Source organism: Wyeomyia smithii, chromosome 2 (genome assembly GCF_029784165.1).
Source record: "Wyeomyia smithii strain HCP4-BCI-WySm-NY-G18 chromosome 2, ASM2978416v1, whole genome shotgun sequence".
Lineage (NCBI taxonomy): Eukaryota > Metazoa > Arthropoda > Insecta > Diptera > Culicidae > Wyeomyia > Wyeomyia smithii.
In genome coordinates this window covers 177,573,891-177,590,791 of record NC_073695.1, presented here as the reverse complement: position 1 = coordinate 177,590,791, position 16,901 = coordinate 177,573,891, and the positions used below count along the sequence as shown (strand labels likewise).

General features: G+C 37.2%; 1 protein-coding gene across 4 annotated transcripts; it reads right to left on the bottom strand.

Moving 5' to 3' along the window:
- Positions 1–11,436: 11,436 nt before the first annotated feature.
- LOC129721002 (phenoloxidase-activating factor 2) lies at positions 11,437–16,552 on the bottom strand. Of its 4 annotated transcripts, none has more exons than XM_055673020.1 (6): positions 13,562–13,642; positions 13,346–13,493; positions 13,120–13,283; positions 12,859–12,992; positions 12,326–12,491; positions 11,437–12,264 (listed from the first exon to the last, which is right to left on the bottom strand). In XM_055673020.1, the coding sequence occupies exons 2-6, from the start codon at positions 13,368–13,370 to the stop codon at positions 11,473–11,475; spliced, it is 1,281 nt and encodes a 426-aa protein (XP_055528995.1). In that variant the 5' UTR covers positions 13,371–13,493; positions 13,562–13,642; the 3' UTR covers positions 11,437–11,472. The 4 variants fall into 4 exon arrangements, 3 of the variants coding, with proteins under 3 accessions (XP_055528995.1, XP_055528997.1, XP_055528996.1); XR_008727329.1 differs by lacking the exons at positions 11,437–12,264; positions 12,326–12,491; positions 12,859–12,992; positions 13,120–13,283 and adding exons at positions 15,757–15,962; positions 16,019–16,194; positions 16,259–16,341; positions 16,406–16,552 and having other exon boundaries at positions 13,469–13,493; positions 13,558–15,640; XM_055673022.1 differs by lacking the exon at positions 13,346–13,493 and having other exon boundaries at positions 13,639–14,479.
- Positions 16,553–16,901: the final 349 nt, after the last annotated feature.

The window sequence follows — 16,901 nt, the reverse complement described above, 5'->3', positions numbered from 1 at the left end:
AAAAACCTCGTAAATCAAAATCTACGAAATAAATCGCATTCGCTTTAATTCAGGTACTTCCAGCTGCAAATAATCCTGCCGTGATTTATCATAAGTTTACGTCGCGGGAAACTTTAAACACCTTTAATAGTCCCAGTTCTATAATACTGGTCAACACAGGTGCACGCCAAAAGCTCAAACCGAAAAATATTGAAGAGTATAGCTATTCAACCATTCCTGTGAGCTTTGGTGTCCCTAGCCAAGTTAAGTTTAAAATAGTAACGCTTCTGAACAGAAGACAAAAAACAAACAAAAAATGTAACTAGTATAATCTGTGGTCTAAATTAGACCGTCTAATGTCCTAATTGTTTAAACATTCACATACTTCAATTACTTCATTAATACACGCCTGTTTACACTCAATTTAAAACATTTGAAAAATAACTAACAATTTTGCTGATGATGCTAAAATTCAACCCGAAATATTTTAAGGTCTGAAAAAAAATCTCAAATAGTTCTGAACCAAATAATTTTTAATTTAGCTTGGAAAAGATTCTGGAAGAAAGAAAACGTTCAGTTTTAATTAAAGAGTCGAAAAGAATAATAAAGGACAAGGATAAAGGGCATCAATTTAACATTGACAATAAACGCACGCGAAATATACTAAACAATAAAATAATAAAATAATAAAATCATTAAATTTCAAACCGAAAAGCAGAACAAGACCAAAGAAGCGAATGGTCAACCAATAAACTGCTGACAACGACTCTCTCAGATTTGTTTTATTTTAGGAAAAATATTTTGTTCACATTGACATTATTATTACCACTTGCCCCACACCGTAGAAAAGCGTGGATATTCCCGTATCCCCTACTCTCCCTAAGTTTTTCACGTGGAATGTGGACGGCCTCTAACAAGATTTTTTTTTAATCGCTGACAGTGTTTGTATTGTTTCCGATTTCTTTTGCCACTTAAAAAGTTTCATCTAAATTATGGTCGTGAAACAACTAGTAGAATAATTAGGGCCAAGTAGCTGTGCAACGGGAAACCAATTTAATCGTCCATTTTTCAATTAGCTACAACTTTGCATAGACGGTTATATGAACAAGAGATGCCTTTTTCTGCTATTGGTTTTATTTTTTGGAACATGGTCCGTTTTTGAGAAGCTATTGAAAAATGTTATGTTGAGAAGGATTTAAAAAAAAGCTGTTTGTTTGATCGGTGTGACGTCTTCGGTAAAGTTGTAGATAATAATTTTGTTTTTTCAAAAAAATAAGTTTACACTTAATTTTTTTTGTTGGATCTAATGTTTTTATGAAAACTACAAATGATGACCCAAACATTGCCTAGGGTCCGATCAACTCAATGATGCCATATGGCATCACTTGACTTATTGTACACTTCTCGATTTGAAATGAAGTTCAATGTTATTCCCATCATTTGGTAATACTTTTATGAACGCCAATAGATGTTGCTTTACAGAGAAAATCACTTCGAATTAGTTTAGTTTTGTACACGGACGCAGTAGCTATCTAAAGCACAGGCGGACGTCCAAACAAGAATAACATTGATCGAAAATTCAGTGTAAATTCTTAAAGAGAATTGCATTATTAGATATGAGTTATTAGTTTATTTATCCATCTAACATAAAGTATTAATGAATATGAATATATCATTTTCGTCAATGTCATAATATAGAACAAGCAGATCTTGCTACTCTACTGGAGAAACAACTGGAACGCTCACCAAATTCGAGAGCAGAAGTAAATGCACGTATCATCGAAGACATAGGCGCATTAAATCCAAACGCTGTGCGATGAAACCATGTTTGAAGAAGAGTCGCCGTCCTTAAAGAACGCGATGGGACAAGAAAATCAAGTAATGATGGCAGTCTGGGACAGTCTACTTCGTTTTTCAGGAGCTTAGCGATAAATGTCGTCTGCTGAATCTTCTGTCGTCGAGCTAGGGCGTCAAGATTGATAAGCTTGCACCGATCACCGTATGGAGGCAAATTCTGTGGGTCACGCCATGGCGTTTTCTTAAAGCAATGCGGACAAATATCTTTTGAGCTCTTTCAATTCGTAAACTCCAGGTCAGCTGATGTGGAAGCCAAACTAATGAAGCACTTTCTAAGATGCTTCACACTAAAGAGCAATACAGGGCTTTCAAGCAACACGGATCATAGAAATCGGCAATTTTGGTTATAAACCCCAACTGACGATTAGCCTCAGCAATGACGGCTGATCGATGACTAGCAAAGGAGAGTTTTTTAACCATTGACACACCCAAGTCATTTATTTCTTAAACTCTGTTGAGCACGACTCCATCGATGTAAAATTTGAACTTTATAGGCTACGAGTTCCGATGATATGTCATTACAGAGCATTTAGGGATGCTGACAATCAGCTTATTACGATAGCACCAAACGGTGCAAACGGTGCCACTCTTCTTTGCACTTCACGGCGATATATAGTTTCAGGTCATCGGTATATATAAGTTTACATCCATCACCAAGCAAAATACTAACATCATTTAAAAATATTGTAAAAAGCAGCGGTCCCAAGTTATTTCCTTGAGGTACACCACTCAAGTTAACGAACGGAGTTGAGATGCACGCTCCCAAATTCACCCGAAGTAATGGATCACACAGGTGCACAGGTCCATGCAACTAAGCTGTCAGAGGCACCAAGCAGGTTAATTTTGTGCAAAAGTATACGATGGTCAATTCGGTCAAATGCGGCTTTCAAATCCGTATGAACCACGTCCACTTGCATTTTGCTTCCAGTTGTGTCGTATGCGTAAGTATGTATAAATTCCAAAAAAATCGTGGTAACTGAACGTCCAGACACTGCTAGCGCTATCTGGTTACGAGTTGCTAGTACTTAAATTATTACACAAGTTTGGAACTCAGCTTGGACGTCTGTCTGCGTCTATAGTGTCACCTCAGACTTACAGACGTAACACTGGAATCTAGTTCCAGCGCCGCAAAAAAACGAGCGTTTCGAATTCACAATCAAATAAAAGTTATCGCGCGTTAACACCGTCTGAGCCGCTATCATGAAATCAAACCCGTTTATTTGTGGTTCTCAATCTGACATATGTTCGTACGCTAGCGCTGCTGTTGAAATTCTGATCGCATTGCTGACATGGCAACAGATGGTGTTGGTGTTATTTACGTAAACTACTGTTATCAATTTAACGATGATTTTAATGAAAATTTGCACGAAGTGTTATCGCAGACAGACGTCCAAGCTGAGTTCCAAACTTGTGTAAAGTTTTTTGTAGTAGCAATCCGTAACCAGATAGCGCTACCAGTACCGCCAGCCTCGTACACTAGCGAAAAAAAATGTATTGTAGCGATAAGGTCACCAGGCGGCGCTAGTGTACAAGTGATCTATAACGCAATTTACTTTGAAAATTAACACGGAAATTTTGATCAATGTTGTTCTTGCTTGGACGTTTGTCTGTGGTGTTATGTTTGTTAGTCTCTGGTGTGACTGTAGTATGTACAACTAGCATATCAGCTCTTCAATGCAACAGTTATTAAACCAATATATGATGTTTAATAACAGTATCGTTTTACATAGTGAATAAATCGGTTTAGCTGTACCACAGACTAACAGACATAACACTCCGAACAAATTTTCAATAAAATTCAGATTACCACAATAGACGAAACAATGGTCGCAGTGGTTCAGTCTTCTACAAGGGAAAAAATCGTTCAGATGATAGCAGTACTTTACGATAGTCACACTAGCACCATCTGCTGCCGTGATCGCGCTGCGTCTTGTATTTCTACATCGGCGCTTGCGTACGTGCATGTGTCACATTGGGAACCACAAAATATGCATGAGATTGCATGACAGCGCCCCAGACGAAGTGATTGCGCGATGACAGTTATTCGATTAGAAATTTGAAATGATCGTTTTTTTGTAGCGATAGAGCTAGGCCCCAGTGTTACGCCTGTTAGTATGTGGTTGTACATTATATAAGTGGCGTTGATAAGACTATTCAAACGAAATGATAATATTGTGTAGCTCGAATATGTATTAAGTTTTCTTAAAGATGGCTATTTTTTCCAAATCAATTGTACCCCCTATATTTTTTGTTGCTTAGTGACGATCCATTAATGATGTCATGCAAAATTTGAAAAAAATTAACTTCCCCCCTCCCCCTTGTCACAAGCTGTCACAACTTCCTTGACCCCCCCCCCCCTTAATTACGTCACGTTTTTAAACCTCCCCCTATTTTGGTAACAATTGATTGAAAATCGAGAAATTTGTTAGGAATGTATTTTTTCTTAATAAGAACGATTTTACTGAAAGAAAAACTGAAACTAAAAGGAAAAGAAGATTATAGAAGATAACTAGAAAAGACCTTTAGTTCTAAGTCCAAGGATGCTGTTGATGGAGTCGCGTATCGACGACATAGAAAGCCGAGGCAGTAACTGCAGCATCATTGCTGATTTTTGAAAGATCATCAATATTTAGTTCCACTTCTTCAATCAATTCGCAATCCAAATCTTCTCCACATGTTACAATAGCCAAGCATTTTTATTTACGTTTTGTCACAATTTGGTCCCCGTGGTTCTGTGGTTAGCGATGTCGGTCGGCTAGCTCTCCCACACGGTTGTGATATCGGGTTCGATTCCCGATCGAGTCGAGGATCTTTTCGAGCTGGAAATTTTCTCGACTCAGCACTGGGGCACGGTGTATCGTTGTACTTATCCTACACATGCAAAATGTGCCAGAAACAATATCGATAACGAATTCTCTCAACTAATCTAGTTGATCGAGACCGCTATTAGCCCCAAGGCTAAGCGTGCGATATTGTTTTTTTGTTTTCCACAATTTTAGAATGGATTGGATTGAGAGACACTAAAAATTAATGAAATTGCGCTGTCATTCATAAACGAACATGCACGGTAAAACAAAATTAATGAACATTATGCTTTTCAACGTGGAAAAAATTGTCATTTATTTAATCTAAAGCAAATCTTAAGCAAAAAAAAAGGGGATCGTAGAACTATAAATTAATGATGCAAATATCATAAATAGTTCTGAGTTGAACTCTGTGATTAGGTATGTGACTTTTTTATTTATTTATCATTTTTTTTTAGTTTAAAGGTGATGTCACACTCAAGCTAACCCCCCCTCCCTCATATGTCACAATAATTGAAACCCCCTCCCAACCCTAAACGCGTGACATCATTAATGGATGGTCCCTTACGATTTTTCATATAGTAATCTATGAAAATAAGTACAGTAATTGTAAGTACAGTAATCTGTAATGGAACTAGTAGTGGTCTCCAATCAAACGACAGAAAATTTGTTTTTGAAAAGTTATATTTTAAACATTGTGTAAAAACATAATATTAAAAATGTATCCGCAATTACTGATTTTGACTGTCATGACTCTCATGGGCATGTGTACCCCAGGTTGGCAACCGCTGAGTTATTTAAATTTATAAATAGATACATTTTATTTTTTCAATTTATTTTTCATTTCTATGTTGCTGGTTTACTCCAATGCACAGTGGTCCAGATCGTCGATTTAGCGGCATTTAATTTTTTGTGCAAAAACAGCTGTTGTTAGGTTTGTAGTGTATTTGCAAAATATTTTGTGTTTGAAAATGCGCTTCTTTTTCGAAAATAAAAATTAGAGTGACTCTATTTTTTGCGAAAATAGCAAAACTAACTTTTTTGCTGATAAAGATACGGTTCTTTTTAGTTCAGAAAAGTTGTAGATCCACTTATTTATCCACTTATAGCAAGTAAGGGTTTTACTGCAAAATATAGTTTTTTCGATGTAAATTTTTTATTCTTGATTCTATCAAATTTTAATCTTCAAACAATTTTTAGGTCTTTTTAAGGTGCATATTTTCTCAGAATACTTGAAAGCGCTATCTCATTCACAAGAAAAGTTATTAGGTTTTTCCCTTTCAAAATACGCCTTTTAAATGTTTGTATCTAGTTGAACAGCAAACACAAACTAAAACTATTGATTGCGTTTGAAAGGTCGTACTTTTCTGTATATAATATCTAAAATCTGGAGGGCGGACATTTTTCTATCTCAAATAAATCCAACTCGAACTTTGGTTTGCTTTGTATTTGATCGGTCTTTATCACTAACCCAAACGTAAGATCACAAAAAAATAAGGTTTTTTCAAATAGTTTGATTATTCATGAAAGCCTTTTTCATAAAAAAACAGCCAACAGTATATTTTTATATTCTACATGTGTTTTAGCATGGAGTGCTTTACTTCAGCACTAAAAGTATTGCATTATATGCAAGCTTTAACTCTGCTATGTTTACCAAAAAAGGTTTTTTAAACACGAAACGCCCAAATGACAACCCAGGAAATTAGCAAAATCATCTCGGAAAATAAAAAACTTCACCCTACTTCTATCGACAGCATTTGAGTTACACAGAAAATGGCTTCCTACATAAAGGAGACAAAAGTGGGGAATTAATCCACTAAAATAAATTCACAAGATTTTTATACACGACATCGTTAAGGAAAAACATTGAAAAGCGATCGTAACGTTGACGATCCTGAAATATACAAATTTAGGATGTCACCCTCGCACGCCTACATTCGCTTCATGCATCTCTTGGCGAAAGTAAGCTATCGTTTAACTATGGCTAAACCATTGTGGTGAGTACCGACAACCCGGTTTCTAAAGCACGAAAAATCGCCATTCGGAATGCGTTGAAAGCGAATTAGTGAGCTTCTATATGATGGTGAGAATAACAGAATTTAGCTCGCAGATTTGTCAATATATATGAATTAGTATCAGAGATCACAAGCCTCAATGAAGAAATATTTTAGAGTTTCTACCTAATCCTAACGTTAATCAACAATAAAATGGGAGTATGAAACATATACTGAGAAAATCGAACATATGCTATGATGATGAACATATTCTTTTCTAAGCCTCTGTGAAACTGTTGGATCTCGTTCTTTTTCACATTCTCGTAAAATTACATAGGTACGCTTCTATCAATTGGACTGTGAAACGGCGAGGCACAGGAAGCACGAAACAAATTCAAATTCAAACCGTTTACTCCAGAAGAAATCAGAAAACAATTGCATTTAGTGCTGAAGAAATGCACGCCATGCTGAAACACACAACACAAACAGAACATAAAAATTCATGTTCATGTCATGTTGAGTGTTGCAAACTTCTATGAAAACGGCTCTCATGAGTCATAAAACTATATTATTATGATAAAATTACTTATTTATTATGATCTTACGTTTGGGTTTAGTGATATAGATCGATCGAATACAAAAGAATAAAAAAAAAATGGTAGCATGCATGTGACATGTATCGCGAAATCCAACAAAAAACGCAAAGTTCAAATTGGATTTATTTGAGATAGGAAAATATCCACACTCTAAATTTTAGATATTACATACAGAAAAGTACGACCTTTCAAACGCAATCTACGCATCTACCTCGCAATCATACAGAAAAGTACGACCTTTCAAACGCAATCAATAGTTTTGGTATGTGTTTGCTATTTAACTAGATACAAACATTTGAAAAGGGCGTATTTTGAAAGGGAAAAACCTAATTACTTTTATTGTGAATGAGATAGCGCTTTCAAGTATTCAGAGAAAATATGCACCTCAAAAAGACCTAAAAGTTGTTTGAAGACCAAGTTTTGATAGAATCAAAAATTAAAAAGTTACATCGAAAAAACTAGATTTTTCAGTGACACCCTAACTTGCTATCTTATAGCGAATTTCTTTATTCCACTGTGTGCGGGCAAAACTGCCGAGGAATAATAAAACGTCATCGCCATTTAAGACGCAAGTAAGAAAGAAATGCCAGATAATTGTTTACGAATTTAGCACGTGCGGTAGTGGGTTGAAGCTGACAAATTTTACAGTGCGCTTCGGGCAGCACGGCAGGTCAAAACTGGGTCAAAATCGAGCGAATAAAGAAGGGATTTGACAGCAGTTAGTGCGCTTCCAGGTCAAAACGAGGTGAGCTGGTGTAATAAAGAAATTCGTTATTAAATTCATCATACCGCGAAAAGTATGCAAGTTGTTTAAAATAAATGTATCTACAACTTCTCTGAACTAAAAAGAACCGTGTGTTTATCAGCAAAAAAGTTAGTTTTGCTATTTTTGCTAAAAATAGAGTCACTCTAATTTTTATTTTCGAAAAAGAAGCGCCTTTTTAAACACACAATATCTTTCAGATATACTGTTAACCTAGCAACAGCTGTTTTTGCACAAAAAAATAAATACCGCTAAATCGACGATCTGGACCACTGTGCAATTTATTTAGCTGCAGACTAGAAGCTGAGGCCAATAAAATTATAACGAATCCATCGAAATCCATCGAAACGAAGATGTTCGAGAGAAACCAATTCATTCGTCAATGAAGATGGTAGCAAAGTTTTACCGTTGTTATACTAAACAAAGGTTATAAAATCGGTCGAAAAACGCAAAATAGATCCAAGATCCGGAGGGCCGAATCGTATATACCATTCGACTCAGCTCGACGAACTGAGCAATGTCTGTTCGTGTGTATGTGTGTGTCTATGTGTGTGTGTGTGTGTGTGTGTGTGTATGTGTGTTGTCTGTATGAATGTGCCGCAAAATACTAACGCACCTTTCTTACAGAACGCAATATCCTATTTTAATGATCTTATACGCAAACGAAAGCTGCTGTGCTCCCCCAGAATGCTACCGAGTGGATTTTTGATTAGTGGCTTAGATTTTAAAATATTGATCAAAGAGTATTTTTTATATGAGACATTTAACTTCTAAGGCAAAATTAATGGCACGGAGAGCCATGTGTTGTATACCAATTTACTCAGATCGACGAATTTAACAATTTATGTATGTTTGTGTATGTGTGCCTATATGTATGTATGTGTAAATATGTTGTTATATGTGTAGTATATCAGAATCGACCCAAAAAAGAAAAATACCGAAAAAAAACTCTTTTTACAGAACGCTTATTCCGATTTTGATGTTCGCATGCTCAAATAAAAGCCCCAGAGTTCTTTAAAAATCATACTGAGTGCGATATTTTATTGGTTGCTTGAATTGTATAGTTTTAAACAAAGTATATTTTAGACATGAGATATTTTACTTTCTGGATCATATTTCTCTCTCACTGCTCTTTCTTCTTTTCTATCCCTCTTTTTTTTCGTATCGCTATTTATTTCTCAAAGGAAATCAACAATCATCAACGGCTTTTCATAACCTTTACACTCTTCGTAGTGTGTCTTAACTGGTGTAAATAAATTACCCTTTAGCTTTTTCTTGAAAATTTAAGATAATATAAATTTATAGATTTTAGAAGAAACTGTAATGCTTACTTAGCTCCTTTTCTCGCTTCCGAAGCTTCCGTCCTCACTTCTTATAAAATATATACTAAATTATACGTTGAACCTAGATTTGCGAAGAGTAAGAAACATTTACAGCTTTCGGGAGCCCGGCATTGTAGTAAAATTTGATCCCACAGTGTGCAAATGTAAAACAATTAGCGATGCAGATATTTCTAGATAAACATTTCAAAAGGTCCTATCTGCTTTTATCGTTTTTTTCCGGAGAGTCTTTTTATTTTCGTAATGTTTCAGCTTTTGTAACTCTCCCAAGTTTGGTTTTTATTCAGAAGGCTAGAGTGATCCCTCCGCTATCAACTTGTGCAAATAACGTGTCATAAAAGGTGTTTAATAGCTTGTGGTGATTGAATGAAAGTGATCGATCAAAAAATTGATCAAAGCAGATAGGACCTTTTGAAATGTTTCTCTAGATTTTGAAAAGCTTTACCAAAGATGTATAGACCTATTTACGTACGAATGTGTTAGTGCCACCCGTCGAGAAAAACACAAATAAATCACAGTTTTGTTTGCAATGCTACGTTTTGAACAGCTGGAAAAATTTTCAGGTGAACACTTATTTTATGTTTTAAATTTGTGACCAGGAATCTAAAGTACCTTGTGAACATGGCTATACACGTTTACTAGTGTGCGCAGGTGAACAGTCACTTATCTCTATGAATGATACAATATGCTCATGTAAGATATAAATATTGCTTTCTAATTTAAGACTAAGTGCAAACAGAGTATCCATGTTATTCCACTTATCGTTATCGCAGCAAGGTTCAAAACGTTTTTATTTCGGATTTTTTCACACAGTCTAGGCCTTCGAAAAGAATAATGTTCTCGCCTACACTCTGAAAATCCAAAATTCTCAAAGATCGTGGAGAACCTTCATTTTCAGATAATGCATTTGAGATAGAATTATATTGACAACTTTCATCAATAGCTATATTTTTTTCCTGTATAATTCTAAACTATATTTCGAGAGCAGGTTTGTAGAAGTTAACTTCAATTCGTAAAAAAAACTTGATGCTGATTCATAAATCTAGGTCCTGCGATTTCTGAAAATAAAGCGAATAAGTAGAACCGCATTAAACTAACATACATGTTTGCTGTTCTAGTGTGAAATCAGCATCATTGTTATCTATCACTGGTGCCCCATGTTCGATTAAAAAAAAATAAAATAAAGTGCTTCTAGCCAGCGTTTAAAAATTGGTTTGCGATCGAGAAAATAAGACTCATGTACTCCAGTGATAACATTCATATTATTTGCGAAAACCACGTCAAGCTTTAATTCAATGATCGTCTTTGGTTAACTCTCTGAAAACTATCTTTTAAATTCATTTCATTCATTATTGAAATTGAACTTACGTTGGTATACGATTTGTAATTGACTGGCCTAATATGTATAAAGTAATAGTTAGTATAACAAAGGTTTCTGCACCATTAGGTGGATTAATTCAGGTTTTTATGTATAGGTTTACTGGCATTTGTTGATAATGTACCAACAGTGAAAAACAAAGAGATTATGGTACTTTGGTAGCGCAAAACGTGAGGCCAAAACTTCAAGTGAACAACGTAGAAAATCTTATACCTGGATACTTTTCGTACAGAGTAAGTGTTATGATCAGTATAAATTTAAAATAAATGTGTTATGTGGCTAGTAATATGCTGTCCATAAAAGCAAGAAAAGAATTGTTCACATACAAAATATTGACACTTGACACTTTTTCGAGGTAGAATGAAAACTTAACTGTAGACATTAAACACGACTGAAATAAATATTTATTTTCAGAGAAAATCAAGAGCTAAAATGAAATTTTTTTTCTGTTAATGCGGTCTCGCGGTCTGCATCGATTCCTCGTGCATTCTTTAAGAATTTTGTAGTAGACTCATTGTCAAACGAACTTTTGTCAATCACATTCAGTTGCTTGCTTCAGTTGCGTTGACTTCAAATTGCTATATTATAATTTGTATAATCCTCTGTGAAGTACAACTTGTCGTCTATTCTCGTTGCATTTGTTCAGTGTATATTGCGAAACTGTAATATTAGGAAAACAGCACAGTTTACATAAATCCTAGCCTAATTGGTAAAAAAAAAACAAATTTCAGAAACTGAACAATTTTTATTGTGATCCGTCTCTATGTGAACAAACTCGCAAACTGGGACTGCACTGAATCATACACCGTAACATCGAACCCTAACGTCCGTACAATGTTATCAATCCACGCACGGAATCTCATGACGTTTGTATACACTGCCGGTATTTTTTCATGACATCCTATACCCCAAGCGACTGTACCAATCTGAACGTATCGGTTCTCATTAGCGGAACCGGTGGGGCAAACCAAAGGAGCGCCACCATCTCCTTCGCAGGTATCAACTCCAGATTCACCCCCAGCACAGATAAACGTAGGATGCAGTCTAAACCGATTGGTCAAGCGAGTTCTCTGTAACTCACGTTCACAACTGGACGATTCTACCAGTGGAAGAAGAACCTTCTTCATAATCACACTGTAACGACCTGCTTTTCCGAATTGATTCTTTCCCCAGCCGCTAGCGAAGCAATCGGAACGACGTGCATCGTAGTTATTCGGAGGTAAGCATACAACATTGATATGATCTGCTAGCGTTATGGGGCTCTCCAGCTCCAGAATGGCAATATCCGATGCCAGCGATCGAGGATTGAAATCGGGATGACTATTGACACGAGTTACCAATCGCTCCTGGTATGGTAACCTCTCCTTAGTCGTCTGGGTGTCCCACTCACCGGCACGAATCTTCAAGCTACCCCTTTGATTTCCCTGAACGCAATGAGCACCCGTCAAAACCAGATTCGGGTGGATCAGCGAACCACCACACCGTGCGGAGCCATCTGCTGTATTAATTAGGGCAACCGTCCATGGAAATTCACCAAAACCTGCCTCGTTGTTCTAAAACGAAGGTATTCGAAAATTAGTGGCCTACTGAACGAAAAAAATAACAAATACTAACGAAATCCCCAGTTAGTGTGAAATCGATTCCTCCTACGTTCCGTAAACCGCATCCAACAGGACGCCTTGATGATACTGTCCCGGGAGTGTTATTCATCGGTACAACAAGAGAATCTTGTGCGCGGCAGCATACATCCAGAACATCTTGACAGGATTCAGGATTGTAACTGTGTGTATGATAGACAGTTCGTATACGTTATTGCAATAATAAAACACGATATTGATCGCACAAGCACAAACTAACAAACATAACACTTCGAACAACTTTTCAATGCAATCTTCGTTTGGTTGATACCAGTACATTAGTAGCACTAACACCATCTTGTGTTTCATAATCAGCGCTAGCGTTCGTGGATGTGTCAAATTGGGAACCTCAAAATATGTATGAGATTGTCCCCCGGGCGGTGTTTTCGTGCGATGACTGCCATTTGATGGGAAATTTGAAATGATCGTTTTTTTGTGGCGACGGATCTGGGTTCCAGTGTTACGTCTGTTGGCCTGTGGTTCTAGGATAAATAAGGTTTTGGCACTCACTTTACATCAATTTCATTGAATTTGTTCTGTTCGGCGAATTCGGGTTGCGCTCTGCACATGAAGTACGGCACACAAGTACATTCGTCGCCTTGAGCTGTGATGAATTTCATCGGTGAAAGCGTTGGTGAGTTTGGCTGAGCAGGTGACAATTAGAAAATAACAGAATTATTGAAATTTAAAAACGTTTTACGCTGCAAGCAACATGTATCGGCAGACCAAAAGTGTCGAGTCATTCCTACCAGCTTATATTGATTTACTTACGCCGAATGGATCCGGTGTGACCACTTCGTCAATGCCGGCCCTGTTTGCGAAATCCAGAATCGATGTCTCGTTTTCGGGAAAATATATCTTGTCGATTGGTTGCTGGGCCGTTACCACCCCGAAGGCGATCGCGACCAGAGCCAGCGAAATTCTCTTCATTATAACTGCTGCAAAAAACACGAAATTAAGTCAGCATAACCGAACGTCCTTGAACGGTTCGGCGCACAAAACAATAACTCGTTCGACTGCATTGCCGCAATGTTTTAAAGTTGCTAAAATAACGAAGCCGTTAAACTTCATGGACTAATCTCATTAATGATTAAGTTTTGACCTAGTGTAGCTAAAGGGCATATTTGTCGAAGTTAAAGACAAATCTAGAATGAGTAAAGAAAGATTATTTTTTTGAGAAGTTTTCAACGAAGAAGAAAAAAATATTACTGGCCTCAAAGCAAATACTAGACGAACGAGTTTGTTTTTCTTGTCTTCAAACTGCATGTTCATTTAAGAACAAAAACTTACAAGAATGACCGCTCTAGAACCGACTTACAAACTGCACTTTTTCAGAGACAATCGCGTACTGACTGTGAGAGAGTGAGAGCGGTCAGCCGTAGCTGGCGATCGGCGGATCACCTACAAAGTGGATCGGTCAGAGAATACGTTATCTAACAATGCGGCAATACCACAGAAAATCGAGCGTCGCTACGTTGGTGCATGATACATTGATATAGGATTGAAGTTCACTGTGTTCGAGGCGCCATCCGTGGAAGCTCACATACGTCTACATAGACAACAGCCAGTTCAAAGAAAAAACCCCGGGTATGAAAACAAAACAGATGAAAGCGTGGACCGGTTTTTCTACAAAACACCGGGAACTCCGAGGCAATATACCTGTTTCGGAACAAGAAGCGTCAAATTGGGCAATGATATTCGTGACGTTCAAGGTAGAGAATTTAGTGTTGTATTCTTTCGTGATCGATATCTGCCTTGAAAATAATCTTTACGTGAGAAACGCAACAGTTCATTTTTGTTTATTTGCAATGTTGGTACATTCCGCATTCGACACGTTCTATGCTTTGCATATCCTGTTTGTAGAAATTTTGCCGTCCGTTGTTTAACTGCACTTTTTCTTTAATTAGTTTTTAGTTTTATTTTTAGAAAAGTAAGCCACTGCAAAGTAGACACATACGCAAATAAAGCGACAGGTCTAGCATGGCTGCTATCATCACATAGATTGAACAGGCCATCAATAGGAGTGAGGAGTTTTTTCCGCATCAAAGACAATAACCGGATTATCAGCATCATTTTAATCTTGAACATCTTAGCACTGTCATTCTACATATTCTAATTCCGCGGATAAGACCGATAAACTTTTTAATTTTTAGTTTGATACAAATCGCCACTTTTTTGACGATTTTTCAATTGAACATATGCAAATAAGCTGGCACCGCCATAAAAAAAAACTAATAACATTAATGGTGCAGATAATAATTGCCTAAAGTGCTATTATCATCTAAAATTTGCTTGAAGTGTTACGTTCGTTAGTCTGTGCTAAAAGTCCACATTAAGCGGCCATTAGGCCAGATAAATCTGGGTTTTGCCAAATTTCTGATGCGCATCAATCAGACTTGTTGACTATGAGCCATATTTTCGCCAGATGTCGCACGCTTAGCCTCGCAAAAAGCTCGATTCATATTTACACAAAATTTTGCAAAAGAAACTCATCATTGCCACATGTACTTGTTTTTGCATTTTGTCAGTTTTTTTTGACATTTAGTAGCTGATCTGCATTTTTTGAGTTTGTCGAAACAAAATGCTCCTTTAACAAATCTGTTGATAACAGTTCACCCTAATCAAAACACTCCGCTATGTCTGCGTTATCTGTACAGCGTATTTTACTGTTTTCGTAACGTCGCTCCTTTTTATTTTGAAACCGATTTCAGACTCATAATGTTTAAGAAATACTAGTACCTACGACTACCCGCATATTCGTCGATAATTAAAAATCGACCGTTGATTACAGTTGTGATTCAATCCAAGCACGGAACATAGCTACATTTGTGTAAGCCCCTGGGATACCACGTTGTCCGCAGCCAATGCCCCACGCCACTATACCAATCTGGTAATAAACACCGCTGGAATCCGGACAAATCAACGGGGCGCCTCCATCCCCTGTGCAGACGTCAACCTTTTCCTCTCCACCTGCACAAATATAACTACGATCTAGAGAGAAGTTCGGTCCCAGTCGTGTCGTTCTGAAGGCAGCTTCGCATTGATCGTGGTCCATTAGAGGAACTTGAACTTTTTTCAAAATATTCACCCTCTTTTTATCTATGAATTTGGTTTCACCCCAGCCACCAGTGAAACAAGTTTCCCGATCATAGGAAATTGATGGTGATGGGAGACAAATCGGTTGGATGTGCTTGTCTAGATCAAACGGCTTTTCTAGGATAAGAAGTGCTATGTTGTTGTGGTGCTTCTGGTTGTATCCTTCATAAACTATTGTTCTGGACACACGGCGATTCTGAAAGGGTATCAAAATACTCTATCAAACACTACTAAACAAAAACTGTCGATGGAATCAACCATGCGCATCATTCAAATGACTCTAAATGATCGCAAAACAAATAGTGATCAAACCTGTATTGGTAGCAGCTCATTATCTCCGTTCAGATCCCATTCACCGGCACGTACGAAAAGCTCATCGCCTTGAGGTTGCGAAATTGTATGGGCGGCAGTCAATGCCACTGCAGATGATATAAGTGATGCAGAACCTACGTAAATGTCTTTCGGTTCATCGAATATGACCATTTCGGCAAATAACATCAACGTCCATGGAAATTCCGCTGCGAAAACATTATTTTCTTTTTAAATGGCAACACCCTAACTTTTCAGTTCATACCGTACTGTGATTCACCCTTGGTGTTTCCGGTGATTTGAACTCCCGCACCATTGTCGTTTCGAATGCCACATTGTTCACCAACACGTGTCGGTCTGGACGGGGAGACATTCAGAGGAACAATATCTGTTGTGGGACAGCAAACTTCGAGTACATTATCACACTCGTTTGTTTCTAACCTGCAAAACGTCAAATCGTCCTGATGTGCTGGTTTAAAGTGTACAGTTTGGTGTAATAAGCTACCTAAGATTGAATATGGGTGTTTCTTCGCCGCTTAGAACTTTATTTTTATCACAAGCAATTGGGACGCATTCTCCTTGGCAAGACTACAACAAATTTTAAATTTTACTGTTACACAATATAAATATTTTCAAACTTCTACTGACATACCGCAGCCTCAACGGTTAGCTCGTGGATGATGCAGCACAAAGTCCAAATCGAAAGAAATTTCCACATATTTTTCATTGAGAATGGTTCCGAGACGTTCTCTTCAAACGCGGGATTTTTGCAGACTGTAAGTTGTACTAATGTATTGTGTGCCTGCGACCCCGTTGTTTGATTCGGCGGTGTATAAGTCTTAATCCAGAAACCAGTTTCCCATCGCAATTATCAGGTTTCATGTTTGTCCATCCGGATTACCATTTGTAGATTATATTAATTGTTTTTTGAATTTAAAGATTCTTTAGTGTATTACCTTTTCTGCTAGTTGTTATAAATTTACGTTCAATTTTTGATTTAGATTATTTGTCGATCTGCAAAATGCTTGATTTAGTTGTTGCTTTATAATGAATACAAAATGAAGTTTTTCCAACGGTAGTTTTACAGTACCCACTTAGTTTACAAAATATATGTCTATCACTAATGAAGCTTGCAATAATTACATAAC

Bases quoted from the DNA above. Each gene is read 5' to 3' on its own strand.
- LOC129721002 (XM_055673020.1), bottom strand. From the start codon at position 13,370: ATGCAGTCGAACGAGTTATTGTTTT. The intron at 13,284-13,345 runs GTGCGCCGAACC...TTTTTGCAGCAG, and splicing joins GTCGAACGAGTTATTGTTTT to TTATAATGAAGAGAATTTCG. The intron at 12,492-12,858 runs GTGAGTGCCAAA...TCATACACACAG, and splicing joins TTCAATGAAATTGATGTAAA to TTACAATCCTGAATCCTGTC.